The 27,027-nt window shown below is 36.0% G+C and overlaps 1 protein-coding gene across 2 annotated transcripts in view; it reads left to right on the forward strand.

The window, feature by feature from the left end:
- The window catches only part of GRB14 (growth factor receptor bound protein 14), a 138,804-nt gene that overhangs the window by 104,195 nt on the left and 7,582 nt on the right, over positions 1–27,027 (forward strand). For both annotated transcript variants that reach the window (XM_004464393.4, XM_004464394.4), the window contains 6 exons: positions 1,145–1,266; positions 3,181–3,255; positions 5,908–6,045; positions 8,233–8,343; positions 8,534–8,629; positions 14,223–14,303. In XM_004464393.4, the coding sequence (XP_004464450.1) occupies positions 1,145–1,266; positions 3,181–3,255; positions 5,908–6,045; positions 8,233–8,343; positions 8,534–8,629; positions 14,223–14,303 (623 nt within the window). The remainder of the gene's footprint in view (positions 1–1,144; positions 1,267–3,180; positions 3,256–5,907; positions 6,046–8,232; positions 8,344–8,533; positions 8,630–14,222; positions 14,304–27,027) is intronic.

The raw sequence follows: 27,027 nt of genomic DNA on the forward strand, positions 1-27,027 counted from the left end.
CTCTCCATTTCCTGATTTGCATTAGTAATCCCACAATTAAATTCTTCCAACGTTCCTTTGAAATATACAGTCAGAAAAATGAACAAACCATGTGTGAACAACTTGGTGAATTCTCAGATATTGCTTGTGCCTGAGTTTCCGACACCCAACTCAAGAAACAGAATATTCCCCTTACCCCAGGGGTCCTCCTCATGTCTCCACTTGCGCTCTAACACCATAGACTAATTTTAACTGTTTTAAACTCTGTATAAGTGGAATCATAAGTATGTGCATTTTGTGACTGACTTCTTTCATGTAATGTAATAATGTGAAATTTATCCTTACTATTGCGTGTTGTTCCACTATGTGACTGTTATATAATTTATTTATTCATTCCCATGTTTATAGGCATTTGTGTAGTTTTCAGTTTGGGACTACTATGAATAATACTTATATGAATGTCAAAATTTTTTATTAAAATAGAAATTTTGCATATTATGCTCTCCTCTTTAAAGGCGCCATTGCTTAATTCCTTTAAGTGCTTTTCCTACTAAATGCCTTTCCACCCTACCCTAATTACCTTTATTGTTAATATTAAGTGTATTTGCCTTAATATTAGTTTTAAAAGTTTAAAGTGCCACAGGAAATTAATATTCTTAAAAATTATATCTCCTTGCATTAAGAACTTCCTTTTAAAGCATCTATTTTAATTTTTCTCAGTTATCCAGATATATCTGTTTGAACCTGTCAAAATTCTCCATCTCTTAATGGAATGAATTGTTCAACCTTGAAATACATATTTTAATGTTGGCACCATGATGAAGTAGAGAAAAAATTAGTTCCAATATTCTTAGTGAGTTATGTTATCAAACTTATGTTATAATTTACACAGCAATTAAAAGAGATAGAATTAGTGAAAAGAGTATTGTGATATTTTAGTCATTTTTTTCCTCAGGTAAAAGTCTGCTTTGGTATAAGGATCAACATTACTAATTTACAAGTGATGAGAAATTTCATCAATATGACTTTATTTCAGGATTGAGTCGCGATGTTTAATAAGGATTCATACATATTTTATATGTCTGCATTGGTATGTATATCTGTATATGTATGTATTTGTATATCTATATGTCTACCAACATACTCACTTAAACATTCTTCACAGAAAGAACAATAGAAGACCATGAACTGGTGATTGAAGTGCTATCTAATTGGGGAATGGAAGAAGAAAATAAATTATACTTTAGAAAAAATTATGCCAAATATGAGTTCTTTAAGAACCCAATGGTAAGTGAAATTCTTAGAAATGGTTATAGAAAATGAATGAATCAATTAAATTTACTTTAATTTTATGCTAAGAAGAGAGCCGCTAGAAATAAAACACAATTCTTAATTTGGTAAATTGTAGGTAAGAATTCCAGTCCTTTAAGCCTTTAGTCACATTTCTTACTCTAATAAGGGTTAGTCAGGCCCATAGGCAGAGATTCAAATTCACAAGTGATGTATTTTTTTTTTAACCATGGTGACAAAATTGAATTGAGAGGGATTTGGATTATTTAAAACTACTGAGAAACCCAAGAAAATTACTTCTTTTTACATACCTTTTAGGAAAGAAAATTATAGTAAATTTGATTTGGAAAGGAATTATTGTCTATCCTCAGACAGATTCCAAAAATATTATAGTTTAATACTTCTTACAAAATTTAGGAAATTTAAATAAATTTTTAAAAGTCAAAATCGATCAAGAATTGGTGGGTATGTTGTAACTTAGTGAGAAATTTAAGATTGACGTGAGTCTGCCGGTTCCAAATTATTTTGTTTTCAGTGGAATAATTACTGAGCTAAGTAGAAATGAGAAAAAGACTAGTGCATTGTCTTGTAAATACTACTTTCATTACAGTTCTCTTTAAAGAAAATAAACGTATGTCACTTTCTAATGAAGACAGGGGATCTGGAGAAGTCAGAATAGCCTAAGGGCTCATTATTTTAAATTGTTTTTGTCTCTGCAGCTGGAGCATATTTTGTGCTAAGTTTTGGATAATTGGATTGAAATTATCCTTCATGAAAAATATATGTTACACGCCATAATAGAATATTTTCAAATCCTGAAAGACCTCTTACATTCTCTTTTATTTTAACCTATTAATAGAAACATAATGAGATGATCTTTGACAAAGAAAATAAGAATTCTAATAAAAATTAAATAGAATTACAATATGAAGGGCAAGCGTTTTTTTGTTTTGTTTTGAATCTTTATGCAAGGCAAGAATTTAAAAGCCATATTTACAGGGATATGGTTTAGGTTTTTGTTTTAGCCTTCTTTAAACAAGACCACCATTCCTTTTGTAGATATAAAACAGTGGTTCTTAACTCAGGGCGATTTGGCAAAGCCTGGACATGTATTTGGTTGTCACCACTGAGGAGTTGATGCTAGTGGGTACAGGCCAGGTATGCTGCTTAACATCCTACAATGCACAGTATGGCCCCCACAACAAAGAATTATCAGACCAAATTGTCAATAGAACCTCTATTGAAAACCCCTCTCTTAGAGGAAGTGTAGTAGAATGCATTTTCCCAAACTTGTCTGATTATAGAAATTACCTGGAGGGTGGAGAGGGATGTTTGTTTAAAACATATACTTTAGAAAGGACCTGCCTAGACATGCTGAATCAAATACTCTAAGAGAAAGGCCTGAGAATTCATATTTTAAACAACTGCCCTGGGTAATTTTTATGAACAAGTAAGTTTGGAAAACAATTGGTAGAAAGGACAGGATGTTTATCTCCCCAGCTTTAATTTAAGTCCTGGCTCTTATACTGTGTGGGCTACGACATTTGGGCATACCCTTTACTTCTGTGAGCCTTGATTTTCTAAGCTGGGGTCAGTAGTGCTTCAGTATTCATGGAGTGGTTGTAGGATTCAGGGAAGGAATATGAGAATAGGCATGAGGTTCACTTTAGGGCAGTGTTTTGGAATTTGAGGTGTGTGGATCTTTCTGCATCAGCATCATCTGAGGGTGTCAGCAAACCCTTGGACTCTATTCCAACATACTTGGGGATAGAGTCCAAGATCTTGCATTTTCAAAGGTGAATTTTAGACACAATGGTTTAAAGAACTTTTGCTTTAGACTACTATATTGTTCATGATTGAATCTTTTCTACCGTAAGTTTTGAGGTAACTTAGCCTGTCTCTTTTTGTCAGTATTTTTTTCCAGAGCATATGGTATGTTTTGCAACTGAAACCAATGGTGAAATATCCCCCACACAGATTTTGCAGGTAAAATGTATTTTTATTAAATATGTAAGTAATGTTATAATAAAAGGAAGCTTTGAGGTTCTTCTTTGTAGAGGCCCAGATTTTGAAATATTATGCCTTAAATGACTAATTTTTGATGAAAGTGAGACTAAAAAGAGAAGAAGAGAAGGAGGAGGAGGAGGAGGAAGAAGAAGAGGAAGAAGAAAAATCTTGAATAAAGAATGCCCCAGATCAATAAACAATATTTTTTTTCATAATTTTGGCCAGGATTTTAAGCATTAAAAATTGTGTATCATGAAAGGAAGTTTGCTGAGATATATTTCAAGATATATGTTAGTCTTTTAAACATCAGAATTCCTGGAAAATTGCAGACATTTTACTGATAGATATCCAGTATTAGCTTTTATACTAACTCTCTAAATCATATATCGATAAAATATTTAGCGATTAAATGAAAGGAAGAAAAGGATATAAACTATCTCTATTTAATACCCTAAAATTTATAATAGCTGTGATGGAAATATTTGACTAGAAATTGCAAATTAAGAATACTGGTCATTTAGACCCTCCTTAGTTTTGGGCTGTTGGACTCACTTCTTCCAAACTGGCAGTTGGTTGAGGTAATTTTCTATGAACTTTTCATTAAAATTGGAGAATGACTTCAATTATTTCATTTTCTTTTTCTTTTTGATAGATTAGTAGATTTCACATCAGAAGGTCTATCATTGTTGTGAATAAGTTAATGTTAAGTAATATCTTTGTAATGTTTGTTGTTTGAGTTAAGCCTCAGGTACTTCCAAACCCATTCAACGTTCTTTTAGGTTTAATGAAGAAAACTTTAAATATTTCTGATAATAGCCCTAATATTCAACATATTAGGCAGGCATATCTGTCACAGATTTGTTTTTATGAGCTTTTTAATAGGTTATATTTCATTTTAACATCTCAGAATATTTTTAGATATGTGATTAGTCTCAAAAGATTTTTCTAAAATCTGCTGATATGCTGCTGGATTTTCATAGAAATTCCAGATCTCATCTCTTTTCAAGGTTTCACTGCTATATTAGGAAAGGGTGGTAAGTTGGAGTTTTTTCTTTCCTGAATCCTCCTCTAATAAAGTTATATTATTCTTATGTTAAATTATAAAAACAAGGAAAAGCACAGGCTTGGTAATCAGATAGTCCTGAGCATGTTCCTGACCTCTTCTCTCCACCGATGGGATGTTTTCACTTTCTAAAAGGTTCCTTTATTTTCCCTAGTGTGACCTCTATGACTCCTTTTTAAAAATTTAATTGGTTTGATTTAATAACTTTGAAAGTACTCAGACTAAAAAACTGGCTTACCCTGTTTTGCATCAATTAATATCTGTGGATCATTAAATTTTAAAAAAGTAGTAATTTACTTTTAAATAAAGTACATATTTACTACCAGCATTTTCCTGAGTACCTTTTAAAAATGTTACATTGTTGTAGTTAATAACTTCTCTTACTTTCAGTTTCTCTGTCTTGGATTTGTTTATTCATAAGGCTTTCTATTTTCTTTTAATGAGACACTAATGCATTTCCACTGTCTCATTAAGGACACTGAGTACACTTGGATGGAACCATTCCTTTTTGTTCTCAATTTCCTGACTAGCATATGCCCACTGTCTCAGTTAATTATTACTATATCACAAGCTATTCCAAACATTAATGACTTGAAACACCCACTTGGATTTTACCAACAATTTTGTGGGTCAGGGATTTGGGAAGGGTTTACCTGTGTAGGACATCTCTCATGGCTGGGAATGAAGGGTCCCCTTCCGATGGGTTTTTCACTCCATGTGCCTCCAGACTCCTTGGCCTTTCTTTATCCCCTCATCGTGCCTCATCTTCCAAGGTCTTTACATCTGGATTGGGCTTCTTACCGTAAGCACAGTGGTCTGAAGGTGGCTGCATTTCTCATGTATCAGCTGGCTCCCAAGGGTCAAGAAGTGGAATCCACCAGTTAGTTAAGGGCTACATTTAGAATTAGCAGAATGCCACTTCTACCATGTATCAGTCAAAGCAGTCACTAGGCTTATCTAGTTCAGAGGGGTGGTGAAACAGACTCCACCTCTTGGTAGTTCAGTGCCAAGGTCACATTACAGAGGAGGCTGTGAGGTGGGAGATAATGATGCAGATCACCCACACCCACACCCACCCATAACTGAGAACCAGATCATAGAAGACGAAATACTTTGCTTTCCCCCTCAGCAAGGAGGTGAAATTGGCTTAACTTCTTTCTTAACAGTTCAAGTTAGGAATGTGATTTTATACCATACCGAAGTTGATAGGTAAACCTGTAATCTCAGGGAAAGTCATGAAAAAGGAAGAAGAGTACCATGGCTTAGCTCTATAGCTTTTCATGTGGACATTGAAATGGTTAATGCTTTTGGTGGTTGGCTAAGTACTGATACTTAGAAAGTATATTTTATGAACATATTTTCATTTGAAACGCCCCAGATTTTCAAAAGTCTTATTTTCTATTATAAATGTATATATGCTTTATAAATGAAGTCAATTTTGCAATGGGATAAGTAGTATTGATACTGTTTGATTTTACATGTTCATGTGTAAAATCTTAGTAAGATTATTACAAGGCTACAATGTCATTGATTCAATAATAGTATAAGACTGTCGGATTTTTCTCCAGATGTTTCTGAGTTCAAGCACATATCCTGAAATCCATGGCTTCTTACATGCAAAAGAACAGGGAAAGAAGTCCTGGAAAAAGACTTACTTCCTTTTAAGAAGATCTGGTTTATATTTTTCTACTAAAGGGACATCAAAGGTAAGTTGAAGTGTCAGTAATGTGTTCTGAATAATATATTAGTTGCAAATTAAAATGGATTTTACTTTGTTGTGTTTGTAACTTGATTAATTGATGTCAAGGGTTTGTAAATTTTTTTATTCCAAACATTTGACATAATCTGTTTCCAACCTAAACATTCAGCTTCAACACAAGTAGTTTCAATATGCATCTTTTGATGCATTCATGATTCTCTTATTACATTACCACATACGCTGCTCATTTCCTCCCCACCTTGAATTCACTCCCTTTCTCTTTATCCTAGACCTGCAGATATTTGAGATCCAACACAGTTCATACCTTTTCTTTTCACCCCAGGTCATACTGCTCATATTGGCCATTGATGATGATGGTAGATAGTAGCACTCAACTGAGTCCTTAATGTTGTTTAGTTTTGGCTCCTTCCTAGATAATAAATTTCTAGAGGAAGTTATCATGTTATGGTGATTGCCCAAACAGATAACAAATACTGCCTGTAAATAAAGATGTGACAGCTTGTTAAGGAGACCATCTCCTGTCTTTTTATATGAGGAAGTCTCAATTTATTTTACTTTCTAAAGGCTGTGTGGGGATTTAGATAACCACTGCTGCAAACCTTGGAGATATGGCATTGAAAGATTTACAGAGAACCTCTCCAAGAACCCTCCTCTCCAACTTCCTTCTAATATACACATGTCCATGCTTCACTTTAGCTAACTATGCCAACTCAACTTTGTAATCCAATGGTACTGTAGTCCTTGATATGTGTGCAGTCATGGGACAAAAATTGATTAAGAGGAGAAACTGACAGTGCCTCTTGCTGCTTTCCAGTGTTTCTTGAGATGTCTTTCTCTCACTTCCAAATGACCCAGCTATATTGATTTCTACAGTATCAGTGGACAGAATGACTTTTTTCCATCTTCAAAGAAGTCAAATGTTTTACCAGCACATCAGTTTCTATGAAGGAATGAAGATGTATAAGCCATGGCAATAGGAGTACTTTTCTCCTTCCTCTACCCTTGCTCTGATAGATCCTATATTGGGTCCCTTTTACAATTTTTTTCCCATCCTGTTGGGAACTAGAGTTAGTTGTTAGATCAAAATGCCTAAGAAAACTGATAAATAGAGATACTCTTGCCCTACCAACTATCAGAGATGGAATAGCCTACTCATAAATAAATGGGATTACTTTGGATTCAAATGGAGTTGCTCACATTGCTGAATCTTCTGTTGTTTTTGTTTTGTTTTGTTTTGTTTTGTTTTAAAACACTGCTTCTCAAATTTTAATGTGCCTCTGCATCACTTGAGGATCTTTTTAGAATGCAAATTCTGGTTCAATAGGTCTGAGACGGGTCCTGAGATTTTGCATTTCTAACAAGCTACCTGGTGATGCTGATGCTGGTGGTTTGAGACCCCACGCTTCAGGTAGCAAGGTTTTAGGGAACAAATGTGTTTCAGTCAGTTTGATTATATTTTCATCTCCAGAATTAAGCACTTCTCCAAGTTATTATCCTATCAGAAAATAATATGACCCAGTGATTTCCCATGGCCAACTCTAAATCTCATGGATTTCCCAGAGAAAAATATAGCCATTCATGATTCCACTTTGCCTTGAAAAATCATACATTTTCCATTGCAGGTAATTTCCCTGAATTCATCTGTACATACTTTCTTCTCTCTGTAGAGGAGTATAGCCATGCAGCCATCTCCTTATTTCCTGTGATGTGTTATACAGACATGAGGGATGATTGTAAAGCAGGATTTATCCTCTTTTCTCCTTTTTGCACTCTAACTATTGCAGAAGCTCAAACCAGCTTTTTTCCCTTTGTTGAACTGTCATCATTTGAATCTGGAATAAGGAAAACGTTTTGAAAAGCCATTCCTTGCTATCTTCTCTCCCTCAGATTCCTTGCAGTGGTGGTTAAAGGGAATAATTTTAAAATAAGAAGATACATTTTCTTCTATCATTGGAAGCTAACTTATAAGCAAACTGATAGTTCCCAATTAAATAAAACTGTATGCATTTCCTGGTTATTTCATGATATATATATTTTTTCCTTTTGCTTCTGTGACATTACACTGAAATTCTTTTTGGGATAAATTTTGCCAAAATATAAATTATGTAATATAATAGGAATACAAGAAAGAAAATATAAAAATATGTATCCATTTCACCACTTTTTTCTAAAGGAACCACGGCATTTGCAGTTTTTCAGCGAATTTGGCAATAGTGATATTTATGTGTCACTGGCAGGCAAAAAAAAATATGGAGCACCGACTAACTATGGATTCTGCTTTAAGGTACAGGCTTAATATTTTGATAGATGAATAAAGCAAGCCTCAGCCTTTTAGGTAAGCTTGAGTTTATTTTAATTTCTTTTAAAAGAGACAGCTTTCTCTTATATATAGGAGAATTTTAGTGGCTTTTATTTCAACAGGTGTTACCTTCAAGATATGCATTAACGATAAACAATGTGCTGTGGCCTTCTAGCCTAACAAAGCGGGAGGGCCCCGAGACCTGAGAATGCTCTGTGCAGAGGAAGAGCAGAGTAGGACGTGCTGGGTGACTGCAATTAGATTGCTTAAGGTAATCCCGCTGGAAGCATGCATTTCTGTTGGATGCTGTGAGTACAGTAAAAATGTGCATATATCTGTATTTCAAGACGTAGCAATGACACTATGAGAAAGAAGAAAAACCATCAACACCAAATTTATGTACATAATTTTTTAATCTAAAAGATCAACATTTCCAAAGTAGAGTGGAATAACCTAATACATTTATCTTTGGTATGTGGAGTTAAGTATTACATTTCTAGAAATGTTATGATTTTTACTTTTGTAAGAGTATTACATATACAGCCAGTAGAGTTGACTGAAACTTCTCTCATATAACTTGGTCCACAGTTTTAAAATGTAGCCAACAATACAACATGAAATGTATTTTAAAATTGCTCACCTGGATATGTTTTGTATTTCACTCAAGCATTTTCTAAATTGCTTTCTAGTTTAATAATTAGGATTATAATTATGTATACATTTTGCTATAGATTTATATTTAAAACATCTACCTTTGTGCTAAGTAGAAATTATAATTTCTGTAAGCATAATTTGTTGGTAAGCATTTTGAAATGAGTAAGAATGTTCTAAAGGTAAATAGACTTAGGGAAGAGAGATGCAGGATTTCTTTCTTCCAGAGTGTTATAGAAAACACATTTATTTTCAAAACCTATACAACTGTAAATTTAACACAGTTTTTAATTATAAAATAACTATGAGCCATTTACTTTTGAAGCTGTTGCTTTGCTAGTCACAATTAGGGGGAAATTATTAAAAATATTTTTCATTGAAAAGATACAATCCAAAGAACAGGCTGTCCTCTAGAAAAATTAGTCAATACCATTGTTGTTGAAGTACGAAAAACACTTCAACAAAATACGTAACTTACCAATGTTATTAAACCTTTGGTTTAAAACAGAAGCCTCAAAATTTTCCAAGGTACCCTTCATGATTCATGCTTGGGCACTAAAATAATTTGCTAATATAATAATTCATTTATTATCACAGGACGATTTAGATGATTAATGTTTGATGTATGTACTAAAACTGGCTCTTCCTTATATTAGAAAAAAATCACAGAGCAGTGTGAGACATTGGATAGTCTTTGGTTTCTACCATTTTATTTATCCTAAAGAAAGCGATGCTGTCAATTTTTAAATTAAATTGTAATTTGTGCATTTTCCAGGTCTATTGTTTTCTTTCTGCTATTTGCCATTTAGTTATATAATTTGTCAACCTTTCCTTAGCATCCTAGTTAAGAGAGATCAAAATAAAGAAGGCTAGAATAATCAAAATCAGAATTATTATTTAAGGCAGAAAGTTGTTATTTGTTTTGTTTTGTTATGTTTTTTTCAGTTGAAAATCCACATAATAGAAAACTAACCCTTTTAACCTGAACAATTCAGTGGCATTTGGTAGTTTCATGTTGGGTAACCAGCACCTCTGTTTAGTGCCTATTCTTATCACTCCAGAAGGAAACCTGGAATCCACTAAGCAGCCACTCCTTGTTCACCCCATCTCCTAGCCCTTGACAATTACTGATTTACATTCTAGCTCTAAGGATTTACCACTTCTGGATATTTTATATAAAAGGAAGCATACAATACGTGATTCTTTTTTTTTCTTTGGTCTGGCTTCTTTCACCTAGCATACTGTTTTTGAGGTTCACCATGATGTAGAATGTATCAGTTCTTCTTTCCTTTTCATGACTGAATAAGATTACCTTGTTTGCGTATACCACAATTTGATTATGTGTTCATCTATTGATGGGCGTTTTGATGGTTTCTGTCTTTTGGCTACTGTCAATAGTGCTGCTATGAATGTACATGTACATATATTTGTTTGAGTACCTGTTTTCAACTCTTTCAGGTATATATACCTAGGAGTTGAATTGGCAGGTCGTATGGTAATTCTATGTTTAAATTTTTGAAGAATTGCCAAACTTTTCCACAGTGCCTGAACCACTTTACATTTCTTCCAGCAATAGATGAGGTTTCTAATTGCTCCACATCCTTACTAATATATGTGTGTGTGTATATATATATATATATATACATATGAATAAAATAGTTTAGCCACCCTAGTGGGTGATGGTATTAGAAGAAAGTTGAGTTGTTGTTTTTTTAATAGTTTAAATGAGTCCTTTGTAGTAACTGAAATTCACTTACTTTTGCTACTGTAGTAGATAGCCTCCATGGTTATACCTCTTTATGAGAGAATCTGTTTCTTATATGTTCTGCCATTAAAATGACTATCAGGATTATGGTTTCAGTCAAGTTTAGAGGGCTTAATTCTTTGAAACTCTTAGGATAGGTAGTTGCTTTTATGTTGCTCTCATTGTCATAAAATGTACAAAAAAAAAGAACTTCAGAAGCTCTTGGAAACAAACATTCAGGAAGGAGTAACTAAGTAACTAACTAGGGATATGCACTGGAATCTCGGTAGGAGCTTTCTGAAGTCTTATGTGCCTCAGCTCCATCCTTGGGGATCGTGATATAGTGAGCCAATTCCATGTGTCTACCTGGCTTAGCAACCCTAATTTTGTCTAGTCTTCTGCTTTTACAGATTAGGAGACTGGCACTCTTTGGAAGGCTCTACTCCATTATCAGTTATGTTAGAGAATATACCTTGTTTTCTCTCCCTTTATGTCAGAATTCTCTTGGAAATCAGACTAGGCTAGTAGAGGAAATTTCCTCCAACCTTGGCCAAGGCTTCCTTCTAACTTGTGCTCAAAGTCAGATACACAGTGCAGAAGCAGGTGGTTAGCTCAATTCTGTTAATCGGTGCTTCACTGAATCTAACTGCAGTACCCAATTCTGCTAAGCTTTCTGTCACTGTATAACAGAAACTGCCTTTCCTCGGTTTCAAGTTACATGCTCCTCATTTCCTTCTGAGCCCTCATCAATAGTGACTTTAATATCCATATATCTACCAAAAGTCTGTACATGATGATTTAGGTATTTTCTACCATGCTCCTGACTTTCTTCTTAGTTTTCTCTAGTATCCAATTCCAAAGCCGTTTCCTCATTTTTAGTTACTTGTTACAGTAATATCCCACACCCAGGTATCAAAATCTATATTAGTTTTCTTTGTTGGTTGTAACAAACTTAGTGGCTTAGAACAACACAAATTTATCATATTATGTTTCTGTAATTCAGAAATTGAAAATGGGTCCCACTGGGCTTAAATTAAGGTGTAGGTGGAGTTGTTTTCCCTGCTGGAGGCTCTAGGTGAGAATCTGTTTCCATGCCATTTCCAGCCTGTGCAGGCGTCCAGTATGCCTTGGCTCATGTCCCCTTTCCTCCGTCTTCAAAGCTTTATCCATGAGAGCGCAGGAGAAAGGAGAACTTATAAGTAGGCTATTTGAGGCTCTACTGATTTTACAAAATGTCAAGGCAGCATGTGGTATTGAGCCTTAATTTAGGTTTTACACCCAGTGGGGCTCCTGCTTGCTTCCCCTTCTTGTTGCAGGTCAGCCTACTGGTGGTGGTATTCCCCTCCGATCCACGGGAGAAATGAGCCCACCTAGGCTGCCTTCTGTTGTTAGGTTGGGGGTCAGGATGCTGGGTCTGGCTCACTTCCTGTGTTGTTTGCAGTCTTGGGGTCCCTAGCTAGTCTGCCTTCCTCTTTCTACTTTTCAGAGCCCCCTTTGGTTGCCTATTGCATTATTTCCAGGGTTTATATAGTTGTACTTAGTGGGCAGGATACAAGATAGACTAGTCTCTGCTCCATTGGCTGGAGCAGAAGCACCCTCCTGTTTTGTTTGATTGCACACCTTTAGAGATATCCTCCCTCCAAGAATTCACTGTATTGTTTAATTTTATTTCCCATTCTTTTTCAAACATATGTATACATTCTCCTCATGTAGCATTATATGGACACCCCATTATGCTCTGGGAAATTACAGTTTTGTATAGAATCATCAAAAAATGTGAAACTTAGGAAAGGGGAGATTTGCTTAAGTATAATGTACTAGTTGCATGTTGTCTCTTCTCCTTCCCTTCAATGAAGACCTCTGCTTAGCTCTTCTCTATTGTACTTTAGTTCCTTGTCTGTCCCTATAGGACAGAGAAGTGTTTTGTTGACCCTTTTCCTACTCCTAAGCCAAAGTTAAATACCTACTAAGAACCTCCAGCAGCACAGAGGCATTTAACACCACGGTGACCAAGAACAATATATCGTCAAAAAAAAGTGGTCTCATTAGTAGGTAGTAGGCTTTTCAGTGCAAATAAGTAAAAAGTGGCCAAACAGCATGAGCCTTGTGGAAAGTGTTGGTTTGAATTTATTGTATATTCCCCAAAGTGAATTTGACTAGGATTTCTGCTCCTCTGTCTTCTTTTAAAGTGATTGTTTTTAAAGTGATTAGTGTTAACTTAAAATAAAGTTTATTAAGTCCCATTAATGTCAATCAAACAGTAAATTAAAAAATAATTTTTAGACATTGGAAATAATTGGGTAAAGAAGTCAAAGCAGATAATTGTAAATGAGTACGGGTTTGCACTCCTGTTAAAAATCAAAGTCTTGAAAACAGTGACATCCCCACCCCAATTTTCTGCCTAATTACCAAATATGTCCACTTTCCTGGAATTGCTGCTAAGGAAATAGTCTTTAGTAGAGAATCATGTCTATTGGAATGTTTAAATGAAATTCATCCTAAGGTGAATTTCATGTTTCTTCAATCTCTTTTCTATAGGACTGCTTTTTAAGTTCCTTATGGCCCTAGGAAAAGGAGAGAATTGTGGAGTATAGTAAAAAGAAAAGCCTGCTTGTCCCATTGTTTTTCGCTTTCTGTAATTTTTGTTATTATTTTTTTTTAACACAACGGCTTATACCTAAATGGGTTAGCTTCCAGTCTCAAATGGGAAACCCATCAGGACAAGTTTGGTAGTGGCAGTTGGCATTCTTAATAGTTCTCTAACTAAGGATCCACTTGTAATCTAGGCTCACTTTTCATGGCAGCTCCTCATGATGCTCTCTCCAAATGTAAAGATGCCACGGTACTAAAGGATTGCCCTTTACATGGTATTTTGCAACCCTTAGTCTGAAATCACCCTGATTGGGCTCTCTACCCATTTTGGTTTCTCTGAACTTGAAGCAAAAGTTAAACAATGGCATAAGAGTATTGATCCCAGATCAAGAATCTTCAACATCAGGTTAATTTTATGGATTTACTGAAGAGGCAATGCAATTCATTAATCAGTCGTCAGAGAACCGTACTGAATTTTGTCTAATGTTGCCTAGAATGGGTATGGAATTTCCAGTTTTGTACCACAAAGAATGACAACCTTTCCAAGTGAGCTACCTTATCACTAGGTGGTGAACCATTCCAAGTGGTCATAGTGTTATTTGATGCTAAGAATAATGGAATGTCAGTTCCTGAAATTTATACCAGCAAGCTAAGTCTTAATTTGTATATCCATGTAAAAAAAAGAAACTGTCTTTTTAAATGTTTTGATGCAAGGCATTAAAAGTTTGCCTTTCAATATTTTAGTTGCTTTATGTGTTTTCAGGAAAGTGTGTAATTTTTAGTCTTTAAATTGATGATTTATGATCTGTGATTGTGTTAACTTTCATAAATAATCAGTAAAGTGGTGGGCATGTGTTTTTATATATTCTTTTTGCAGTATGGCATGCAGCTGTACCAGAATTATTTGCACCCATATCAAGGTAGAAGTGGTTGCAGTTCTCAGAGTGTATCACCCATGGTAAGGACAACATTTTTGAACTTTTATTTTCTTTTGATTTACATTATTTCCCTTTGGTCACTAAAGTAACTCTTTGGCACCATGCCACTATAATGTTACATTTAATTTTACATTCTTTGATTTTTTTTTATTGTATCCTGCATGTAAAAATCATGCTAGTAAAGCACAATTGTAGTATTCAATTAAAGTAAATAATATTGCATGTTAAATTTTAAATATTTGCTTTTTTTAAAAAGATTTATTTTATTTATTGCTCTCCCTCCCCCCCCCCCCTTGCCTGCTCTCTGTGTCCATTTGCTGTGTGTTCTGCATCCGCTTGCATTATCAGGTGGCACTGGGAAACTGAGTCTCTTTTTTGTTGCGTCATCTTGCTGTGTCAGCTCTCCATGTGTGTGGCGCCACTCCTGGGTGGGCTGTACTTTTTTCACACGGGGTGGCTCTCCTTGCGGAGTGCACTCCTTGCGCGTGGGGCACCCCTACGCAAGGGCGCCCCTGCATGGCACGGGCACTCCTTGTGTGCGGTAGCACTGCGCATGAGCCAGCTTACCACACGGGTCAGGAAGCCCTGGGGATTGAACCCTGGACCCTCCATATGGTGGATGGACACTCTATCAGTTGAGCCACATCTGCTTCCCAGATTTTAAATATTTGAAAGAAAGTGTTATGTGAGTCATCCTATGTCATTATGACATTTGAGGATTATATCTAGATAAGGTTTCTTATAAGACATTTTCCTTGGCATTGTAAATGATGTGTACTTTATTGGTTTTGATTGTAGACATCTTTATTTTCTTTTTTTCTGGGATTGTCATAGTCTAGTATAAAGATACTAATGATAGGGAATTTTAAAGTTGCACTGTACACATAATCTCTTTTGCATTCTGACTTTGTAACAATAGACTATTTAAAATTTCCAGGTCCTTAATAAGCAGATTTCTTTCCAGGAAATCCCAAAACTGTGAGCACAATATAGGCCATGCATTACATTAACTCTAGCACTACTTCTCCGATTTATAATAAATATAACTTGGGTATTTATTTGTTGACACAAATTTTTTCCCTTCTTTGGAACCAAATTTTAATTTTCTGTGTATTAAAAGAAGAAATTTATTTCTTAACTTCGAGTTTATGTTCTCCTATTTTTACTGTGATTCTTTATATTGAGTGTATTCAGAATTAAGATTTATATCCCTGTGTTACATATTAGTTATCATGAGGTTTTTTAAACTTGCATTTCCACTTAGATTAAATATATGCTCTTCATGGCGTGACCAAGGAAGGAACATTTACCCCACATGTAACATAGTAGATGAAATTTTCAGTTCTAGGAATTAGGCATGAAATAATGTTGATTAGGAAGCTTGATATACTATACAGAAAAAGAACTCCAACTCTGTAGTTACATTGCTCTAAGTTATGGAAGAGTAACTTTTCATTTTTGTGTCATGTTATTTTTAAGCCCTAAAACAAGAAGCTAAACAATGTAATGTATTTTTATAAAGGCAGTTACTTTAAGGGAATATTTTTATATTTTGTCAGCTCCTCCTTATCTTTCAATCCATATGTATGTTAGAAGAATAATGAATTTTATTATCAAAATTCTTTCTAAATCTTTCCAACATTATTTTAGTCTAAAATTATTAAGACAAACATGTTAATGGCAGCCAAGTATTCGGAGGCAATTATTCTTTAATTTTCTCCTAATTATAGGGGAAAAAACTGCTTTCTATTCTCAGCACTGTCATTAGCATACAAGTGTAGTATATTCTTGCCTTTTCCCATTGAAAATGACTCTACTTTTGGCCAATATGTGTATGATAGTTTGTTTAGTGTAGGTTTACTTGTTCAACCCCATGGATATATTTGCACTTGATGGCAGTCGTCATGATCAGAGAGAATAGCTTTTAGAAGCTGCATTTGAGGGGGAAAGGGCGAATTATATCTCCACTATTCTTAATTCCTGATGAAGGAACCTAGAAGATTTGGGAGAGGTAACTGTGTTAGTTTTGGTGTCCATATAGAATCCCAAGTTTTGATATTATTCCTGAAAATCAGTAACCTGTAAAATATATGCCAGTGTCCCTCACTTGCCACTATTGGTTTTTATACCAGGGATTATTTTCAGTAGTAGACACAGAAAATTCAGTATAGTTTAGTTATATCTTTAAAAGAACAGTATTCTGTACTTAATTTCTCTAGATACAAATTTTGAGAAGGGAAATGAAAAAATTACATTCTCATCCCATAATGGATCTCATAGCTGCATATAGCATATACTAGTCACCCCACTAGCCTTTGAAATGAGATTTATCAGCAAACATTTCAGGATGCCAAATATTTTGGTCCTTTTTGGAACAAACAAAGGATTTAATTAGAGGAGCATCTGTTAATATGGCCCTGACTGAAGGGTAGAACACATCTACTTAAATTCTTATTATACCCCACTTTGACCCAGGGCTCCATTTGGAATGTCTTTATCTCCCACTCTATGGTACATAAAAGAACCCTACCAAAGGCATATCTGTTAATGCTTCACCTATCTACATGATCTTGGACAAGTCATTGGTATCCTCCAGGATAAAATAAGGGATTAGTTATCATAATATCTAAAATCCCTTTCATTTCTGATGTCCTGTGGCTCTGTACAAAGCGCATGAGACAATATCTGAGGAAATTCTGTGTCTTATTGCTAGGGACTGCCCCGTTAGTTTTATCTAGGTACTTCAAATGGGATTAGTAAGACTAAGAGTATAGTCCCACCTAACTAAATGGCTTGAAAACCACTTTATGCACAAATCTCTCTAAGAGTGATGGGATCTGTTCTCCAAGTATAGGCTAGATAATCTAGGGTATACCTGGGCCTCTCCTTCTTAAAAAGAGAGTTGTGCTAGTAAAGTCATGGACCCTTCTTAGACCCCATCTTGTTTATCCCACAGAAAAAAAGAGGTAGAAAAAGGGACAGGTATTTGAGAAATACACTGATTCTGAATGTTTTCGACATTGCTTTTATATGTGAAAGAAATTGAGCTGAAAATGACCTTTTGAGTTCAAGGCAGTCTCTGCTTCACTTCCATTTCTTTGTCCACCAAAGGTAAACTATTAATTTTTTATCCCCCACTGCCATTCAGTAAAAAAAACATTTGCTACATTCCAATGTTTTCCCCTAATGTATGTAGCAAATGAAAAGAAATTCTTATTTGTTTTGTAGTTTCCCTATTTAAGTCAAGTAATTATGGAACATGGGATCTCATTTTATATTCCTGCCTGTCATACTATAGGCAAAAAAAACACAACTGGTTATGTTTATTTTTCTTTCCTAACAGTATTTTTATGTTGTCAGGAACTTGAGATTGCAGAGCACATCTTGGCATGTGAAGGTAAAGATATTATAAGGATAAAGCTATCATTATGATTGAGGCTAGTTACTCTGTGGTTTAGGCAGGTGGAGGCTTTTCATTAGTGTCGGCACAGCAAAGGAATAAGAGACTGGTCCACAGCCCTGCACAGGAGATCACAGGGTGAGAAGGGCAAACCAAGGTGTGACAGCAAATAGAGATTACAGAGAGAGCATCTGTCTGGAAAGAGCAGCTGTCAGTTATAAAGGCTCCTGTAACAAATAAAAAAAAAAAAAATTGCATGCCAGATCTCTAGAAATAGAGATGAACCATAATAAGATTGTGGATCACCATCATGTTATGAAAAAAAATACAACAAATGCTAATAAGGTAGGATATGTAATGCAGTGATAAATGAGCCTTAAAATATTTTCTGGATGAGTTTTTGCTTCAAGCAAACATTTGACAAGAGTCTGTTACACCAAGCTAGGATTGGCTGAATCCACATAGAAAGATAGAAAATGTTCTTAACAAGTTATAGGTCCCCAGATGCAGGTAGATGTCATTAGAATTCCATTCTTGGACTTGCTCCTCTATTAGATATTGGGGGATAACTGTTAAACGTTATCCATGTTGTTTTTGAATTTTTTTCTTTTGGAGAATTTTAATTCTCCAAGTTGCATAAAATGAGCAAGACTCTGAACTGGAGTTTTTGATAGTTATATTTTTTTATTTGGGACTTTTTTGGGTAGCATACATTTTTTAAAACTAGAGAAGTTGCAGGTTTATAGAAAAGACATAAAGAAAATACAAAGTTCCCATATAGCTCCCTTACATGTGTAATTTCCCTATTGTTAATACCTTGCATTAGTGTAGTACCGTCTTCCAATTGATGAAAAAAATTCTTATAATTGTACTGTTCTTATAAATTGTTTACATTTGAGTTCATTGTTTGTGTGGTAAAATCCTATGCTTTTTTTACAAAAATGTTTTTGTTCTAGTAACATATATACAACCTAAAATTTCCTCTTTTTAACCACATTCAAATATGTAATGCAGTGGTCTTAATTAAATTGACAATGTTGGGTTACCATCACCACCGCCTATAATCAAGACTTTTCCATCTCTCCAAACAGAACCTCTAAACCCTTTAAGCATGAACTTCCCATTTCCTATCTCCATCTGGTCCCTGGTAATCTATACTCTAGTTTCTAACTTTTGAATTTGCTTAATCTAATTATTTCATATCAGTAAGATTATACAGTATTCATCCTTTTGTATGTGACTTATTGCATTAAACACAGTATCTTCAAGGTTCATTCATATTGTCACATGTATCATGAATCAAAATTTTATTCCTTTTGACGGCTGGAATATACACACATACACATACCCACACACACACCAGGTTTTATTTATCCAGCCAATAGTTGATAGACACTTGGGTTGCTTCCATTTTTTGGCAATTCTGAAGCATGCACTGCTTTCAGTTCTTTTAGATATATACCTAGAAGTGGAATTTCCAGGTCATATGGTAATTCTATATATAACTTTCTGGTTAACTGCCAAAGTGTCTTCCACAGTGGTTACATGATTTTACATTTTCAAAAACAATGAACAAATACTCCTGTATCTCAACATCCTCTCTAACAATATTTTCCATTTTTAAATAGTAGTCATTCTGGTGGGAGTCTCATTGTGGTTTTGATTTGCATTTCCAAAATGGCTAATGGTTTTGATAATCTTTTTTAACGGGCTTTTTGGCCATTTGTATATCTTCTTTGGAGAAATGTCTATTCAAGTCTTTTGCCCATTTTTAATTTGGTTGTTTGACTTTTGGTTGAAGAGTTGTAGGATTTCCTTATATAATCTGGATATTAACCCCTTATTGAATATGTAGTTTTCAAATATTTTCTCCCATTGTGTAGATTCTCCTTTTACTTTCATGATGAAGTAATTTGGTGCAAGTTTTTAAAAATTTTGATAATGTCTCATTTATCAATTTTTTATTTTGTTGCTCCATTTTTGATGTGATATCTAAGAAACCAGTGCCTAATACAAGGCTGTAGAAATGCTTACCTTATGTTTTCTTCTAGGAGTTTTATAGTTTTGCTTCTTATATTTAGTTCTTTGATACATTTTTAGTTAATTTTTATATATGGTAAGAGGTAGGAGTTCCCTTCATTCTTCTACTTATGAACATCCAATTTTCTCAGCACCATTTGTTGAAGAGACTGTTCTTTTTCAATTAAGTGGAATTGGCACCTTTGTCAAAATTCAATTGGCCATAGATATATATGGGGGATTATTTCTGATCTCTCAGTTTGTTTCCATTGGTCTATATGCTGCCTTGTGCCAGTAGTATGTTGTTATTGTTGTTTTTGAAGATACTTACATTACACAAATGCCACATAAAAAATATAGGGAATTCCCATATGCCCTGCTTCCTACAATGCCCACATTTTCCCACATTAACAATATCCTTCGTTAGTGAGTTTCATTCATTGCAATTAATGAACACATTTTGGAGCATTGCCACTTAGCGTGGATTAAAATTTATATTGTAGTTTATGCTTTCTCCCACCCAATTCTGTAGATTATGGCAAGATATATAATGGCTGTGTCTGTCATTGCAATGTCATTTAGGACAATTCCCAAGTCCCAAAAATGCCCCTGTATTACACGTATTTTTCCCTCTCCCTGACCTCAGAACTTCCAGTGGCCACTGTCTCCACCTCAATGATATAATTTCTTCCACTGGTAGAATCACAATAAATCTATAGTAGAAAACCAGTAAGTAGAAAACCAGTTAGTCCATAGTTCATTCCCCAATCCTGAGGATTCTGGGATGGTGATGTTCATTCTACCTCTAATTGAGAGGGGACTGTGATCCCATGGGGCCAAATGGATGGTACACTCTTATTTGCAGATGTAGACTCTCTCAGTTCCTTGGTATGGTCATTGTCCATCATCACCTCCATTGTAGTTGCCCTGGGTGAGAACAACGAACTAGAGAGTAGGTGTTGCAACTCCATTGAGATTCAGGACCCAGCTGACCCATGCACAGCCCAAAGATTTACATGTCTTGGATGTACACATACCAACTCTAGTACTAATTATAGGTTCAATAAAAGGACAGAAGAGCTATGTGTAGGGAAACCATAACTGAGTCCAATTCTGTCACACTAGGGAGCATAAATTCCAAGTAGGTCCCACTGCAAAGGCACCAAACTCCTGAGCTATCTGCCCTGACTATAGTGTCTGGATGTCTCCAGAACCCTCAAAGCCCCACTATTTGGAGTAGTATCTACTTTGGTGGTCAATAAGATCCTGCTGAGATGTGCATAAGTGTAACCTCTGGAATGACCTCCCAACTCACTTTTAAGTCTCTTAGCCATATTAACTCATTTGTCTTTACCTTTTCCCCCTTTTGGTCAAGGTCTTTTTCCAGTTGCATTGTTAGTTGGTGCTTGGTAATAATCCCTTGGTGCCAGGGAGGCTTATCCCCAGGAGACTTGTCCCAACCAGGGGGGATGTATTATATGCTGAGTTTGGCTTAGACAGAGGCCACATTTGAGCAACAAAGAGGTTACCAGGAGGCAACTCTTAGGCAACCTGTAATATGAGGCTAAGTTTCCATTTCAAGATTAAAGGTTCACGTGCACAGTCATCAATATCAAGAGCCCATCAATGGACCATTCTCCTTCACTAGTCATTGCCTCTGTATTCAGGGGATTTTTGCTTATCCATTAGAGAATATGATAGAGCATGCCAGGATGGGACTTTGATATTTCTTTGGTTACTGTGTGAATCTTCACCCACCATGACAATGCCCCATGACCATTTGAACACATTTATATGCCTTATATGTATGCCCAGGTGAGCTTTCTCCCATGTGTCCTCCATCAGTGACACCCCATACCAATGATCCTCCCCTGCCACAGTTGTAACACTTCTGTGATCCAAAACATCTTAAAAAATGAAGCCAATAAAATAGCCAAATACAATTAATAAGAAAATTAAATAATAATGATTGTTTTAAAAGTAAGAAATAAAATTAATTTAAAAAATAAAAAACTGGGATAATAAAAAATAATGAAAAATTATTTTAAAAATGTTTTTGACATTTTGCATTTCATCACTGAAAGATCTGTTGGCATACGTACAGTGACATTTTCTTCTGTTTATTGCCCCAGTGTCTTACTTTTTCATTTTATCCTCAGAGAAGTTTTAGGTTACAGAAAAGTCACATACCAAATACAGGGGACTCCCATATATCCAACATCCTCCCCATTTTCTCTCTTTCCCTGTTAATAGCATTTTATATGTGGATGGGTACGTTTGTTACAATTGATATACAAATATTGAAACATAGCTACCAACCATGGTCAATGACTTACATTATGGTTTATGTTTTGGACCATACACTTTTATAAACTTTGATACTATTCAACATGGCCTGTATCCATCATAGCAAGATCATGTAGAACACTTCCATCACACCCAAAATGCCTCCTGTTCCATCTATTCTATTCCTCCCTGACCCTCCCCTCAGGACCCACAGCAACCACCATGCTTCACTCCTTGAAGGGCAAGATTCATAATTAATTGCATCAACACTGAGGGCTTGACACACTGGTCTGTCCTCCCATATTAGGCAATGTCTATGCTCTTGAGAGACTCCTGCCCCTCTATTTGAGAACATAGCTGGCCTCCCTAGGATGGGAGTCTACCACCTTGCCACACATTATATGGGTCTCTACCCACTGATATAACACACTATGGCAAGATGAACACACACACTCCTTAGAAGACTGCCCCAAGTGTACCTTGCCACAAATACCCCCCATATCCAATGCTCCAAACCAGAAACCTTCACTTGCCATATTGTCAGAAGAGCATTCCGAACATTATAGTTTCAACCATGTACCTGCCAATCTCCAGTGTTCACCTGCTCCCTCCCTCTACCCTCACCCCAGTTCCATGGACAGTCCAACCCACCCTCCCCATCCCATCCCCCTGACAAACCAGCACTGCCCACAGTATCATTACACTTCTGTCATGCCCCTTCACTGTACAACTACACACATCCAACTTATCATACATAGAATTTGCCCACATGGGTGTTGCTCACAACCTCCTTCTCCCTTTCTATTTTCTGTAAACTTATCTTCTAGACTCTGGCTCTGTGAGTCTGCTTAATTTGCTTAATTCATATCAGTGAGGTCATGTAAGATTTGTCCTTCAGTGCCTGGCTTGCTTCACTCAATGTAAGGTCCTCAAGATTCATCCATGTTATCCCATGTGCTAATACTGTATTCCTTCTTACAGCTGAGTAATATTCCATTGTATGTATATACCACAGTTTGTTTATCCATTCATCTGTTGAAGAGCATTTGGGTTGATTTCACCTTTTGGCAATAGTGAATAATGCCTCTATGAACATTGGTGTGCATATGTCTGTTCATGTCCTTGCTTTTAGTTCTTCTGGGTATATGCCTAGCAGTAGAATTGCTGGATCATATGGCAGGTCTATACATGGTTTTCTGAGGAAATGCCAAACTGTTCTCCACAATAGCTGCATCATTCTCCATTCCCACCAGCAGTGGATGAAGGTTCCAATTCCTCTATATCCTCTCCAACACTTTTAGTCCTCTGTTTTTTTAATAGCTATCAGTCTAATGGGCAGAAGATGATACCTTATTGTAGTTTTGATTTGCATTTCCCTAATAACTAGTGATATTGAGCATCTTTTCATGTGTTTCTTAGCCATTTGTATTTCTTCTTTGGAAAAGTGTCTATTCAAATCACTTGCCCATTTTTTAAATGGGTTTTTTATTTTCTTATTTTTCAGGATTTCTTCATATATGCTGTATACCAGGGTCCTGTCAGATATATGGTTACCAAATATTTTCTCCCATTGAGTAGGCTGCCTTTTCACTTTCTTGACAAACTCCTTTGAGGTACTAAAGTTTTTCATTTTGAGGCAATCCCATTTATCTATTTTTTCTTTCATTGCTTGTGCTTTGGGTATAAAGTTCATGAAACCATTTCCTAATATACGATCCTGTAGATGCGTCCCTACAATATCTTCCAAGGTCTTTATGATCTTGGGTCCTATATTTAGATCTTTGATCCATCTTGAGTTAATTATTTAATAAGGTGTGAGATGGTGTTCCTCTCTTATTCTTTCAGATATGGATATCCAGTTTTCCAAACATCATTTGTTAAAGAGACCATTCTCTCCTAGTTGAAAGAGGCTGCTGGCCTTGTCAAGTATCAGTTGACTAAATATGCGAGGATCTACATCAGAACTCTCAAATTGGTTCCAAGATCAGTATGTTTAGCCTTGTGCCAATACCATGCCGTTTTGACTGCTGTATCTTTGTAGTATGTTTTAAAGTCAGGTATTGTGATTCTTCTGATTTAACTTTTTCTTTTTCAATATGTTTTTGCTATTCAGGGCCTCTTGTCCTTCCAAATAAATTTCATAGGTAATTTTTCCAGTTCAGTAAAAAATGCTGTAGTAATTTTTATTGGGGTTGCATTAAATCTGTAGATCAGTTTGGGTAGGATAGATATCTTAATGATATTGAGTCTTCCTATCCATGAATACGGAATATACTTCCATGATTTAAATTGTCTTTGATGTCCTTTAATAGTGTTGTGTAGTTTTCTGCATGTAAGTCATTTACATCTTCAGTTAAATTTATTCCTAGTTATTTGATTCTTTTAGTTGCTATTGTAAATGGGATTTTTTTCTTGATTTCCTCCTCAGATTGCTCCTTATTGGTATACAGAAATGCTACTAATCTTTGCATGTTGATCTTATATCCTGTGACTTTACTCATTTATAAGGTCTAGAAGCTTTGTTGTAGACTTCTCAGGGCTTTCTATGTTTAGGATCATGTAATCTGCAAATAGTGAAATGTTTACTTCTTCCTTTTCAATTTGAATGCCTTTTATGTTTTTCTTGCCTAAGTGCCTGAGCAAGTACTTCTAACACAATGTTAAATAGAAGTGGTGAAAGCAGGCATCCTTGTCTTGTTCCTTACCTTTGAGGGAAAGATTTTAGGATTTCACCATTGAACACGATGTTAGCTGTGGGTTTTTCATATATACCCTTTATCATGCCAATGAAGTTTCCTTTTATTCCAGTCTTTTGTAGTGTTTTTATCAGGAAAGGGTGCTGTATTTTGTCAAAGGCTTTTTCTGCATCTATAGATATGATCATGTGGTTTTCTTCTTTCAATCTGTTTATGTGCTGTATTACATTGATTTTCTCATGCTGAACCATCCTTACATTCAAGGGATGAAACCTTGGTCATGGTGTATAATTCATTTGATGTGTTGTTGAATATGGTTAGCAAGTATTTTATTAAGGATTTTAGCATCTAGGTTCGTTAGAGAGATTGCTGTATGGTTTTCCTATAGACATCTTTCCTATAGACATCTTTGTTTGCCTTTGGTATTAGGGCGATGTTGGCATCATAAAATGAGTTAGGCAGTGTTCCCTCTACTTCTGTTTTTTGGAAGAGTTTAAGCAGGATTGGTATTCTTTCTGAAAGTTCGGTAGAATTCACCTGTGAAGCCATCTGATCCTGGGCTCTTCTTAGTTGGGAAGTTGTTGATGACTAACTCTATTTCATTACTTGTGACTAGTTTGTTGAGTTCATCAATTCCTTCTTTTGTCAATATAGGCTGCTTGTGTGTTTCTAGTAATTTGTCCATTTCCTCTAAATTATCCATCTTGTTGGTATATAATTTTTCAAAGTATACTCCTATGGTACTCTTTAATTCTGTGGGGTCAGTAGTGATATCCCCTTCCTCATTTCTTATTTTATATATTTGCATCTTCTCTTTTTCTTTGTTGGTCTAGCTAAGGGTTTGTCGATTTTATTAGTTTTCTCAATTAACCAGCTTTTGCTTTTGTTTATTTTTTCTAGTGCTTCCTTGTTTTCTATTTCATTTTGTTGTGCTCTAGTCTTTGTTATTTCCTTTCTTCTACTTCCTTTGGGGTTAGTTTGTTGTTCTTTTTCTAATTCCTCCAAGTATGCAGTTAGGTCTTTGATTTTTGTTCTTTCTTATTTTTTAATATAGGCATTTATGGCTATGAAATTTCCTGCCAGTACAGCTTTTGCTGGATCCCATACATTTTGATCCATTGTGTTGTCATTTTCATTCATTTCAAGATAGTTACTGATTTCTTTTGAGATTTCCTTCTTGACCATCTGTTTGTCTAAGAGTGTGTTGTTTAACTTCCATATCTTTGTGCCTAATCTGGTTCTCTGCTGGTGTTCATCAGTCAGTCACCCTGCAGCCTGCTCTCTGCAGGTTTTGAACCAGGTTTTAGTGAGTAAAATAAGGTAAGTAGTTCATTTTTAAAAATGTATTTAATAAGAGATCCAAGAAAAGCTAATATAGTGAGAATGTCTGCATGTTCCCTGTCATAAAGTTTCAGGTGGATGGATGCTTGATAACCTGGTGGATCACTCCTCAATAGAGGAACCAGGAACCAAACCAGGGATCTCATATTTGCTAGGCAAAAATTCTTCCACTGAGCTAGTCTCCCTCCTTAGGTTAATTAGCCTTTCAGAAGGTTAGCTGCCCTTTTCCCTGGGGCAGGTTAGACTCCCTACAGTCCTGTGGAGTCCTGCTGATCAGCAGCCTCTGCCTCCTCTCTGATGTAATTCCTCTCTTTGCCTAGGCAGCTGGGCATGACCTCCTGCTCGAGGAGATCCCCCTCCCCTCCCTGTCAAGTCAGGGTCCCTTCCTATATTCAAGGAGGGCCCAGCTGGCTAAAGTCACCACAAAGAAATCACTCTCCACCCTCCCAGACCCCTCTTCCCCGCAGGAAATCTGCCCTCACACTCTTGTTTGGAACTGGGGGCCAGAGGCTCCACCTAGTCTATCCGCCCTGAGGCAGGGTATGTGTGTCGCTTCCAGCACCCAGGCAGGCAACCCACTATTTCCCCGTCTTCCCTATCTGTCCAGTACCCCTAGAGGACTCAGCACCTTCCCGTTCTATATATACCCAAAGGAGCTGGCAGGGAGGAAGATGTCTGCTCTCCTTTCAGTTAAATACAATTCACCAGGAGTTTACCCTCGCTTAATATCTCGGGGATGGGGGAGAGGAAACCTTCCCAGCAGCTGGGAGATTAACTCCCGATTAGTTGTTTTGGGTTCTTCGTCTCTCTGACCCTCATTCTCCTAAAAGTTGTGAAGCGATATCCTTCTTTGCCGTACAGCAAAGCAGGTCTCCAAAGCAGCCTCTGGCTCTTTCTCTGTTGGTTTAGTAAGGGCTGAGCCCTATCTGCCTAAACTTTCGGCCATGTTTCCACAATGCCCAGTAGCATATAGTTTTGATTACAGTAGCCTTGTAATAAGTT

The sequence above is a fragment of the Dasypus novemcinctus genome, chromosome 7 (genome assembly GCF_030445035.2).
Source record: "Dasypus novemcinctus isolate mDasNov1 chromosome 7, mDasNov1.1.hap2, whole genome shotgun sequence".
Classification (NCBI taxonomy): domain Eukaryota; kingdom Metazoa; phylum Chordata; class Mammalia; order Cingulata; family Dasypodidae; genus Dasypus; species Dasypus novemcinctus.